Below are 11,699 nucleotides of genomic sequence, written 5' to 3' on the forward strand. Positions count from 1 at the left end.
GAGAGAGGTCTGAAAAGGAGAATAAATCGGTGATGAGACAAAATGTGAGCGTAATGGTTATCAGATGAACGTGTTTGTATTTTTAGTGCGATATTTCCATGCTATACTTTTTTATTTTACAGTGGCTAACTGTGCAATGGCCTGATATCTCCCCAAGAGTGTCCCGGACAAAACTCTCACAAACATTCCTCCGTGAGGATGACTCTCTCCACCTTGAACTGACTATCGGTTTGACGTATATATTTAATAATCAGTTATGGAATGTCTCCTACCAGATCTCACAGTGGATGATCTTTGCTTGCAATATGTGTGAGACTTGTGCACAATATACGTATTTAAAGGTATTAATGTGAAATTGTCCATTATTAAAAGTTTGCCCCAGCCACATGCCAGCTTGTTTGTTTGGAATTGTTATCATCAGCAATAATTCTTGGTCATTGCTTATTGGGTTGCCGAGCGAAAACACCGCAACGTGTGTGTGTGTGTGCGTGCGTGCGTGTGTGTGTGTGTGAGAGAGAGAGAGAGACTTAAAATAAGTAAGTAAATAAATAAATAAAACCTCGCCGGTTTCAAGAAGAATTAAATGGTCACCTAGTTGCAACTTCTACTGTCCATGTAAATGTTAAATATGTAAGGTGTGTGTACTTGCAACATCTTTGTCTCCTGACATCTTGAACTCGTATCAAGACGGGCATCTTAATATCTTTACAGGAACCTCCGATTCCCTTTTTATTAGATATATCTACACCCCTGCACATTGCAAATGAAAACATCTTTCAGACTGTAGTTAGGAATGTTACTAGATCTTTTGCTTCGTAGTAGCATAATAATCATCACATTTAAATTTAATAACTTTTTTGGCCATTCCAGCGCAACACAATTTCCGTGTGTATATATAGTATAGTTGGACAGTTTTTTTTTCTTTTATCCAAACTCTTGCCTTGTCAGTTTCCTTTAAAAGAAAGGGACGCTGGAAAAAAAAAAAACATTTTCCTGATAAACATTGTTTAGAAGCCTCCAGCTGGAAGGCGCTAAGATAATAAGGTGATGACGGCGGTATAAGAACCCATATAGAACGAGACAGAAGCGGGTTCCAAAGAAACCCTAAAAGAATTATGCAAGGTATTGTTTCATTTTGCTTAGCGGAGTTATAACGGTATGTGGAGGATACAGCTTCACATATTTAACAGCTAAGAGAGGTTCAGGTCATAGTGTGATCAAAGCCTGAATGTTGCAAAGATATAAAGAAATGGGTACCTTAAACTTTAAAAATGTGCATGTGTTTTACTAGATTGGAAAGCTTTCAACAATTGAGAGTCAAATTATTAAGCCAGCAGCCCCTTAAGGGGTCACTGAAAGTGCCTGTGGAAGGTTTCATGGCCCTAAAGTTACAAGGACTTTGGTTTTAGGAGTACCCGTGTACCGAAGTGCATAACTGAAAAATCACAAACAATATTATTGGGGACCAGCTACACAGTATTTTCTTATATTTTAGTTCCCTGGAGTAGTTGAATGAAATTCTCCACATTTCTCAAAAAAGAGGTACACGCAAAGACGTATATTACCTCCAGCATTTGCATTGCTGTAAATGCAGACAAAATATAGTAAAAAGAGGGTAGAATTAAGTTGGGGGTGTGTGTGTAAATAAATTAGTACGTTTGCCATAAAGAGAGACTCTTTGAGCTTTACTGTACGTGTATATCCATTATTGTAGAACCGATGAAAGTTGATAGACCTCAACTTCGGCTTAAACTAAAGGAGACGTAAAAAGGGTTAGAAAAAAAAAAGGGGGGGGGGATAAAATGGAGAGATTTTGAGGGGCAGTTTAAGGTAAATATTTGTATCTTCTTAGATCTCGTGTTTAGCAGAAATCCATAAAGCCGTTTTTCAGTTTCAAGAAGGAAGAAAAAAAAAGGAGAATGGGAAAGACAAACAATTAAACCTTGTATCTGTGGCTTTATACAGCGAGTATTTCTTTTTATCTTTTTAAAAGTAGGTTACCCCCTCATCTAACCGGGGCAAATTCTGCTGCCTAGCAAAGACAGATACCAAGGAAGGAAATAGCTGGAGCCACCCCAAAACATGGAATTATAAATACCGAAATGTAAATAGCCAGAACCCCCCCCCCCCCCCAAAGGAAAAGTTCAGTGGGGAGGGGGATCTGACAAGCGCCCAGCAAGAAATGGAGCAAAGACAGTAAAGTGGACGGTGCCAAGGTCGCTCGGAAGGAGCCCTGCAGAAGAGTGGCAAGAATAAAGTCTAGAGGGGAACACAAATGAGGAGTGGGGAAGTTGCCCCTGAACCCCAGAGCCGCCGCAGCAGCCTTGCAAGGCTGCGGCGACTGAAATATGATAATCAGAACAGCTGCTCTGCGCTCCCTTCCACCAATCGGCGCGGGACAGGCTTGACGTCCCCGCGCGTTACGTCAGGCCAATGGAGATCTAGCCGAGTTGGAGCAGAGAAGTTTGAGTAAGAGATAAGGAAGAGCCTAGCGCCCGATCAGCGCTGAGTCCGGCTCCGCAGCGCCTCTTCCAGTCCCAGCACACGGGCAAAACTGGACTGCCCGGCAGCGCGAGAGAGGGCAGTGCCGCCCGGCCAGCAGCGCCTCTGCAGCCCGGCTGCTGCCCGTATCTCACCCTCTGCTTTTTTTTTTAGCAACCGCTTTAAAACCTACTTTGGGGTCTTAAAACGAAAGCGCACACCACCATTCCACTGTGGACAATACCCCCTCTTACAGATATGGGAGACATGGGAGACCCACCAAAAAGTAAGGAGGATTTTTTTTATTTTTATTTTTATTTTTTACCGTTTTGTTGGAATCAATGTGCTGTCTGTTGAAACCGTGTGAGGCAGGGAGCTGCTAGGAGCTGCTCATCTGAACTTCACTGGAATGGTAGAGAAGGTGCCTTTGTTGCCATGCCTGCATGCTTGCTGTGTTTTAACCTCTTATCCTTAGCCTTGGGTCCTGGGTGCCTTTAAAGTTTGGGGCGCAGGCAGGATTTTAATGGTATCTCCAGGCTGCCCTGGGGATTTAGCTATCTTCGCGTTAGACTCCAGTGGGTCTGCCTGAATATACAGCACCTAGCCCATGTAGGCGAATTAGCATTGGGCGTGCGAAGGAGAGCCAGTGACAACTGTAATGCTGTCTATGCTTGCTCACAATATCGAGCCCAGTGTTATACTGGAGAGGGGTTTAAACATCCACTCGTTCAGTTCCCAACGCTTCCAGCCAAACCCATATATATATATCCCCTGGAGCGAAGAAAAAATGCAAAACGAGGGAGTTTGGGTTGCGTGCAAGGCTTGCAAAATTAGAAGCTTCACACCGAAGGCTGTTCACATCTGCATTTTAACATACGTTCCGCCTCCTTTCTAAATGAGGCAAGGTTTTGATGGCACACTTCAATTACCATCCGAAAGTGCAATGCTCTTTTTAAAAAAAATCTAAACCTCCCAGAGTATGCCCTATAAGGGATCGACACTAAAAGTGTGTTTATCTCTGTAGGAGAGTAAACGGTTAGTCAATCATGTATTTATTTTCATTTCAGAAAAACGTCTGATTTCCCTATGTGTTGGTTGCGGCAATCAAATTCACGATCAGTATATTCTGAGGGTTTCTCCGGATTTGGAATGGCATGCGGCGTGTTTGAAGTGTGCAGAGTGTAATCAGTATTTGGACGAGACCTGTACGTGCTTTGTTAGGGATGGCAAAACCTACTGTAAAAGAGATTATATCAGGTACGCCATTTACGCTGTTTGATTATTTGGTTAGATTTTACTGTATATAGAGACAGACAGAGGGAGAGGGGTTTTTTGTTTGTTTCTTTGTTTTTTGTAAAAAAAAAAAAAAAGTTAATTCTCCAAAGGTATAAGGGGAAAAGTTCTAGTCAAGTTTATTCCATAAATTAAAATGAAAAATATAAAACACTCAAACTCAGGAATAGCTAGAGTTTGTAAGGACTTTTCCTGGTAAAGCACAATTCCTGCAATATGTGCTGTGATCCTAACAAAGCAGGATAGCATATAAATATATTTTAATAGTATAGCTATTCTGGCACAGAGCTGGTCGCTTTTAAACACATACCTGAAAAATGCAGCTCTGTGTGTTTGTTGTACGAGTTACAGGAAGGCAAAATCAGATACAGAATGAAGACACTTCAAACATGTATGCAATAAAAAAAAGAGCAGACAAATAAACCTAATTACAGTAGGGCCTATTATAAAAAAATAAGATGAAGTTTACAGTTCAGTTCTGAAGGAAGAGCCGTTTATTATAAGGGTAAAAGACAGACTACAATGTTTCTTTGCTAAAATAACTGGCATGCACTCTTTTTAAATATTAACCCCTTCGTGATACCTGACTGCCTTTTCTTTCTTATCTTATCTGTGCTGATGAATTAGACAGAGCAGATCAAATTGCCCATCATCTGTTCGCGAACAATTGGGTATATTTAGATAATGGAACTGCTTCCTTCCTCACATTAAAATCTGGTAACTGATAAAATGTGAGAGTTGCCAATCCTAACACTATAGCGAAACCAAAGCAGAACTCTGGGGATGTTTATTATTTGTGCTCTTGGGTCATGTTTATCTATTGCTAGCCTTTGGTGTCATCTGCTAGGTTTGTGTATAGCAGAACTTTGGATATTAGCTATGCTGAATGGCCAAAACATTGTTACAGAAAGTTTTAGGAATAAATATCACCCATTTAAGATACCTTTGTAGATTCATTTTATTTCCGAATCAGAATAAAGCACTTGAGTTCCTCTAAGGCAAATATCATAAATAGTTTGTTCCTTAAAGCCACGTTGTGAAATTATCCTCAAAGTTTTGCAATGTTGAGAGCAATCCGCTCCGTTCTTAGCTTTACGTCTAAACGCATCTGGGAGCGGTGTTTTTATTTGATTTTATTTTTTAACGTTCTTCTTTGACTCTTTCCCCGTTTCAAAAGAGAGAAAATATTTGGGAGTGTGATCTGGTCATTCCGTTCCTGTGTGAATTTCTTTGAGTAGGGGAAATGAGCAAATAATTGCAACTTTGAAAAGTTTCTGCAAAACAAATTTCATTTGTTCAAATTATTTAAAATAAAAGGTGTACAATTTGTGCTAGGCGACCTTGCACTAGACTCTGAGCAAATATAAAATTGTCAAGCATATGCCCCAAAATAACTCGTACCTATTAAGCTATAATATTTGGAGATCTTTCGTTATTTTTCCTGAGATCTTATTATTCAGAAGTTTTAGATCTGAGTAGAAATTGAATACATTGTGTGTGACACACACCCTGCTATACATACACACACAAATACGGTGTAAATATGTGTGTGTGTATAGACATACACACAACACAGAGATTGTGTGCATTATAAAGGGTATTTGGGAGAGCATATGTGTATATGCATGTGGTAAACTATTTAGGAGTGTGTGAATACGTATATACCTATGTGTGCATATATGTTTAGAATTAGAAAGAATACTAACTTGCCTTGTTAATCAAAGAGGTTAGCTAAATAATATTCAGTATGAGCCGATACACCGTGGAGCTGTGAAATATGACTCCGAACTACAGCTAATAGAAATGTATCTCTATCTATGTAGATAGATATTGCTACCTGAAATATCCCCCTCTTTCCGTATCGAAGAGGACTCAAGCTCCAACACAGTAGCTATTAAAAATGTATAAAACAAAGAGGCGAATTATTTGCTCTGTTGAGATACCAGTAAGGAAGTTTTTCCTTTCGTTTGTTTGAAGGCTTAGCGTTCAGCTTAAGGTGGTGCTGTTGGGGGGTGGGGGGAGGGGGGGGAAGTGGAAAGGTTGCATTAGGAGAAGGGCTGGAACGCCGCATCCTTTAAAACGCACTTTAATAGAAAAGTTACGCTACAGAAAGAAGGCGGAAGGTAGAAAGAATCTTGAGACCTGTAGTGCCTAGAAAAGTTCCTCCTTCGGTGTCCTGAGAAGGGGGAAGTAAAACTTTAGCTACTGGAAGCCCTAGCGTGCAGGAGGCGGCAAAACTCCTGAAGGTTTCATTCAAAAAAAAAAAAAGAAAGAAAGAAAGAAGAAAAAAGAAAAAAAAGGGAGGCTAATAGGTTTGTGTTTGTGCAATGGATGTCACTCTCTGTCATCGGAGCCAGCCTTTATTTTACATATTATACACAAGCAGCTTGCTATAGCTCTGGAGCAGCGTGGGGGCAGCCAACGTGCCCTGAGCCCAGTGTGAGAGCGCCCGGTGGGCCCCCCTCCTCCCCCGCCGCCCCCTTTGCTGGGCGACTCAGGCTGTACGGCAGGAGAGGGGTTAGGAAAATCCTCCCGGAGGTTTTGTGTTTGTTTCCCCCCCTTCGCCCCCGTGGTGCTTGCGGAGGCCGGGGGGGGGGGGTCGTCTGAGCTCTGCTGCCTTTTACAGCGGCGAGATCTGGGCATTGGCGGTAACTGAATCCGTTTTATTCCTTTCCCCTTCTGGCTTCTGTGCTGTAAAGGCTTGTTTAACTAGCGGGCGGCGTGTGGCGAGTGGAGCAGGGCCGGGGGGCTGCACACGACTGGGGGTGAAACCTCTTTTCTCCTTCTTGTCTCTGGGCCGGGCCCTGCTCAGGTTATACGGCATCAAGTGCGCCAAGTGCAGCATCGGCTTCAGCAAGAACGACTTCGTGATGCGAGCCCGCTCCAAGGTGTATCACATCGAGTGTTTCCGCTGCGTGGCCTGCAGCCGCCAGCTCATCCCAGGGGACGAGTTCGCGCTGCGGGAGGACGGCCTCTTCTGCCGAGCCGACCACGACGTGGTGGAAAGGGCCAGCCTGGGAGCGGGGGACCCGCTCAGCCCCCTTCATCCCGCCAGACCGCTGCAGATGGCAGGTACTCCTCCAGCCCACTGGGGAGGGGGGAGCGAGCTGCTGCGGCTGCAGGCCACAGCCACTCTGTGCATCAGTCGGCTCTGCAGCGAGAGCGGCCAGGGCTTTGTTCCAGTCCTTCCTTCATTCCTCTGCCTCTGTCTGTGTGTGTGTGTACTGTACAGCCCTGTAGACATACATATATGTGTATGCATGGGTATGGCGTGTTCTGCAGAACACGTGTGCTGTGCAGAGCCAGGCACAGCTATAGATCTCTCTCTCTCTGTGGGTGAGCCTTCCTATAGAAATGCTATAACCACACACATACTATCATAATCCATATATACACCTATCGAGGACAATATAACGGCAACACATGGCACATATGACAATAGAATACACACATCTGGCTATATGTATGTACACACATGTATATGTCCGAAGGCCTATCGTTTTATATCTATCTCTAAAACATTATATGTGTGTATTTATTTATATAAACACACTAATACATTATAGCTGTATATAGATTTATATAAATACGATATATATATGTGCTTGTGTGTGTGTGTGTATATATACACTTGTATACACGCATATATAAGCCAGTATTAAAACCTTGAAATCTAGTGGTGCACTGGAAGTACATACCTCAGGTATTGTATGTGCATTTGTCGAATGAGAGGCCTGGGAGAACCAGTGGACCCTTTGGGGCATACATTTCCTCCTTTGAAAGTGGGTTGGTTAGATAGATAGATAATCTAATGTGTATATAAATAGCACTTCAGTATTAAATCACAAATCCCTTTTCATTATTTTTTTCCAAAACATTTGGAACAGGTTGTTTTAAAACATTGGTAGAAAGGGGGTCCGAAAAGAGATAGACTTAATAACTACAGGCGAGCACTTAGGCTGTAATTTAAAACTGTCAACAAGCTAATCTTCACTAATTGCCTTTTCAAGCGATTCTGCCTTCTTGAGACGTTTTATGTGATTTGATGAGAATTTCATCTTAAACTCTGCGTTGCAACTTTAGACTGGACCCAGCATACAGGTTTACTTATACTTCTAGTTTTCGACCTTTGCATTAGATAGTTATAGAAACTGAGCTTCAGGAAGGGGAACATCTTTCACAGACAAATAAACGACACAAGATGGGAATGGAGAACTGCTATCCAGGTAACTAAGGTTAAGGGATATTTACAAACCCTGCCATGTTTATAGGGGCACAGATGCCTCGTCTGAGCAGTTTTCAAGTGACCTATGTATATATAGCAGAGAAACATATAGCTAATCAGTCCAGAATTTCGGGCAGATTATGCGCATCCCTTCAAGCATATTTGTGCATGTTTTATAAGGAATATTGTGTCTGCAGTTACAAAATTACCGGTATTGGGGGGATCTTGTTCGGTCTTCATCGAATGTCTTTGCGGTTTTGTTGTGACAACGGAGAAATAAAAACTCGATTTTACAGGACAAAATTGAACACTCCTTGGCCACGCCTTTAGTAATGTTTCCCCTTTATTTCTGGCCAAGTGACATTTAGGGTATTCTAATCAATTTAATTTCTGAAGAACAAAAAATATATGCACATCCGTAAAACTATGTATTTCTAACTTTCGATATGACAATATCCGTCCATTTGGTTGCATTTCCCGACGGTTTCCATTAAAATAATCAACTGCCATGCTTTTCCCTTCCCCTTTTATGATTTTGTAATACCTTCATAAGACATAACTTCACCTTGATCCTCCACTTTCCCAAACAGCCCCTTCTCTTGGGCTCTCGGGATGCGCCTTTCACAGACAAGGTTTTCTACAATGGATGCGTTTGCTTTGTTTTGGAGCAGCGGCGTTGGTAGCCGGTGCATGTAACTGTACTCAAGGTCTCAGGCCATGTTGTGATAGTGTCTACATACAAGAGGCAGGCACGCAAATTATGCGAAGTGCTCCCTTTTGAAACTTTTAAGCTAACTATCTACTTTTGTGGCTTCTCCATAAATAAATACTTCCCTGCCCTTGCCTATTATGAAGTAGAATATTCCTTGTCTGTCAAAGATAATACAGGGTTGATCTTCAGTTTGTTTCTTGTCGTCCGCTCCTCTCTTCCCGCCCCTCCCCCCAAATTTATTTGTCTGTATAGTAAAAAATACTAATTGTGGTGTGATTCCCTCAGCTGGTAGGGGAGAGAGAAGGACAAGACTTCAGAGCTGAATGCCTTTATGGCCTTTTCAGTAAGGATCTGCCCCAGAAAGCTCTGATTCTCTCTAGATTCTCTGCCTCTTACTTATGGGGATCCTGTTCGTTCCTCCCCCTTTCCCTTGCAGCAGAACCTATCTCTGCCAGGCAGCCCGCTCTTCGACCCCACGTCCACAAGCAGCCCGAGAAGACCACCCGAGTCCGGACTGTGCTTAACGAGAAACAGCTTCACACCTTGAGGACCTGCTACGCTGCCAACCCCAGACCCGACGCGCTTATGAAGGAGCAACTGGTGGAAATGACTGGCCTCAGCCCGAGGGTCATCCGGGTCTGGTTTCAAAACAAGCGATGCAAGGACAAAAAAAGGAGCATCATGATGAAGCAGCTTCAGCAACAGCAGCCCAATGACAAAACTGTAAGTGGCTGCAGGCTGGGACCCTAATGGAACGGTCCTTCCGGAAGTGGAAACGATCCTTTGATCTTGAAATTGTACCGCGCGAGAGAGCCCACCTCTCCCCAGCCTTCTTTGGGGTGTGGTTTTGGCTGGGCAGATAACTGCCGCTGATTATGTGAGAGCTCCATTTTTTTTAAAAAAAAGTACAGATGTGGTGCAAGTTGGTTTGCCTTCAGATTCCTGTAAATATGATTCCCCTATTCTGTTGCCAATGCAATTTAAAATAGACCGTAGCGAGAGGATTACACCGCCTGCTCAAGTGGACACGCCTTTCGGTGGGGCTCAGGATTCAGTGTGCATGAGAGTAAATGTGAATTGCGAGCCCTAGAGTTTAGGGGATGTCATGAAGCCAAGCATTGTGTGATATTTATTTTACAAACGCCATGGACTCTTAAGGAGGAAAGATGCACTCCCCCTCTTCAATGGGGGAGTCAAAACCACAAATCTGATGCATTTTCTTACTACTTTCTATATTATAACGTGCATATTGGTATAGGTGAGCGACTGCGCCCGGTGCAGCAAAAGACAAATGCAAGGGGAAGATCTTGATTTGTCATCTTAGTCACAATATTTTCAGCATTATATATAGTTATGTACGCGTGCATATGCACACATGACGCAAACAAGCTGGCTCGCCTTTAAATTGCAGGATTTAGCCAAACAAGTTGCCTTGCTCCATTTTGCAACCTCCCCTTCTCTCCCCCCCCCCCACCCCCCCACCCCTTTGAGCCTTTCAAAAAGGGACAAGGTGGATGAGGTAATATTTCTTTTTTTAGTTGGGCCAACTTCTGTTGGTGAAAGACACAAGCGGCTACTCATTCCCTCTATATTTCGTATATTGACTGACCCGAAAAAGACTATGAATTCATAAGGCTGCCTAGTTAAGTGGCATTTAAGGAGATTCATTTTACTGTGTTAGAATGCAATAAAACACAATGTTATCAGCACACTGTTCCTGAAGGCTCCGAGTCCTTTTGTACATAACAGCCGTAGCGTTTATTTTCAAAAGCTCCTCAGGCACCCGAGGTGGGTAGCGTAGAGGTTATACGATCCAGTTAAGGGCGCGCAGAAAGCCAGCATGGACGCAAAATATAAACCCAGGGTTGTTAACCGTTTCTTGTTCCTTACCATGCATCGCCAGGCAGTGGTATTTGGTGTAAGTAGTTAATAACCTTTTAGGCAACCGGGCATGAAGAAATACAAGGATTAAGGAGAAAGAAAGTAAGCTTCCAGTGTGATAAATGCAGAAATAGGCTGACCTATAGTAGAATAGGGTAAGACGTTCACAGCAGATTAACTATGTAAATAAAGGCGACTGTATAGATAAGATAGAATAGCAGTTTATTGACTCAGTGCTTATATACAATAAAGTTAACAAAGCTCATTAACATCTTTTGGTCGGTTGTTTACAGAATATTCAAGGGATGACAGGAACTCCTATGGTGGCTGCTAGTCCTGAGAGACATGATGGGGGTTTACAGGCTAACCCAGTGGAAGTGCAGAGTTACCAGCCTCCTTGGAAAGTACTGAGTGACTTCGCATTGCAGAGTGACATAGATCAACCTGCTTTTCAGCAGCTAGTAAGTGTTAGTTCCCAGACTGAATATGCTAATGTGTACAAGGGGCAGAATATTGGGTATTCTCTAAACTTGGTGTATATGTGCTGTGAGATATGAACCCGAGACTATAAATGCATTCCTGATATTCGCATTATTGCAATATATCAGTACTTTGAATAATATGGATTTTATGTTGTTTGATCCAAAGCCCACTTGAAGTCAGTAGAAAGGATCCTATTGATTTCAATGGGCTTTGGATCAGGCCCATAAACCAGTCTGAAATAGTAATTAAGATAATTATAGTCATTACATTTTAAAGCAAAACTATGGAGGAGACTAGCATTAAAAACTATAAGCAATTCATCATTTTACTCTTTGTAAACTTACAACAGCAATTACTAACATTGGGTCCACCTTTTTCTTGTTGCCTATGTAGTACAGAATTGAGTTCAGCTGTATGAATATTATGTCAGCCAGACTGATGAGGTTCTTAAAACAGGGAGGGTGGGAAAGTGTAAATCTTTCTTTAAGTATGTACCACTAGGCAGATATTTATATCTACCCCCTTTGAAATTATATCTTATATTTTATAAAGGGAATTGTTATTACATAGTCACATGCGAAAGCCAAACAATATTAATGGACTGGCTTAACCAACAAGAAGACA

The 11,699-nt window shown here is 42.4% G+C and overlaps 1 protein-coding gene across 2 annotated transcripts in view; it reads left to right on the plus strand.

Annotated features, from left to right (window-relative positions):
• The first annotated feature begins 2,170 nt into the window (after positions 1–2,170).
• The window catches only part of ISL1 (ISL LIM homeobox 1), a 13,457-nt gene continuing 3,928 nt past the window's right edge, over positions 2,171–11,699 (plus strand). The window contains exons 1-5 of one of the 2 annotated variants that reach the window (XM_043547413.1): positions 2,171–2,767; positions 3,549–3,738; positions 6,587–6,846; positions 9,148–9,434; positions 10,886–11,053. In XM_043547413.1, coding sequence (XP_043403348.1) covers positions 2,740–2,767; positions 3,549–3,738; positions 6,587–6,846; positions 9,148–9,434; positions 10,886–11,053 — 933 coding nt within the window. In that variant the 5' untranslated portion in view covers positions 2,171–2,739. The remainder of the gene's footprint in view (positions 2,768–3,548; positions 3,739–6,586; positions 6,847–9,147; positions 9,435–10,885; positions 11,054–11,699) is intronic. The other variant, XM_007052817.3, reaches the window with a different exon arrangement.

The sequence above is a fragment of the Chelonia mydas genome, chromosome 5, assembly GCF_015237465.2.
Source record: "Chelonia mydas isolate rCheMyd1 chromosome 5, rCheMyd1.pri.v2, whole genome shotgun sequence".
Taxonomy (NCBI): domain Eukaryota; kingdom Metazoa; phylum Chordata; order Testudines; family Cheloniidae; genus Chelonia; species Chelonia mydas.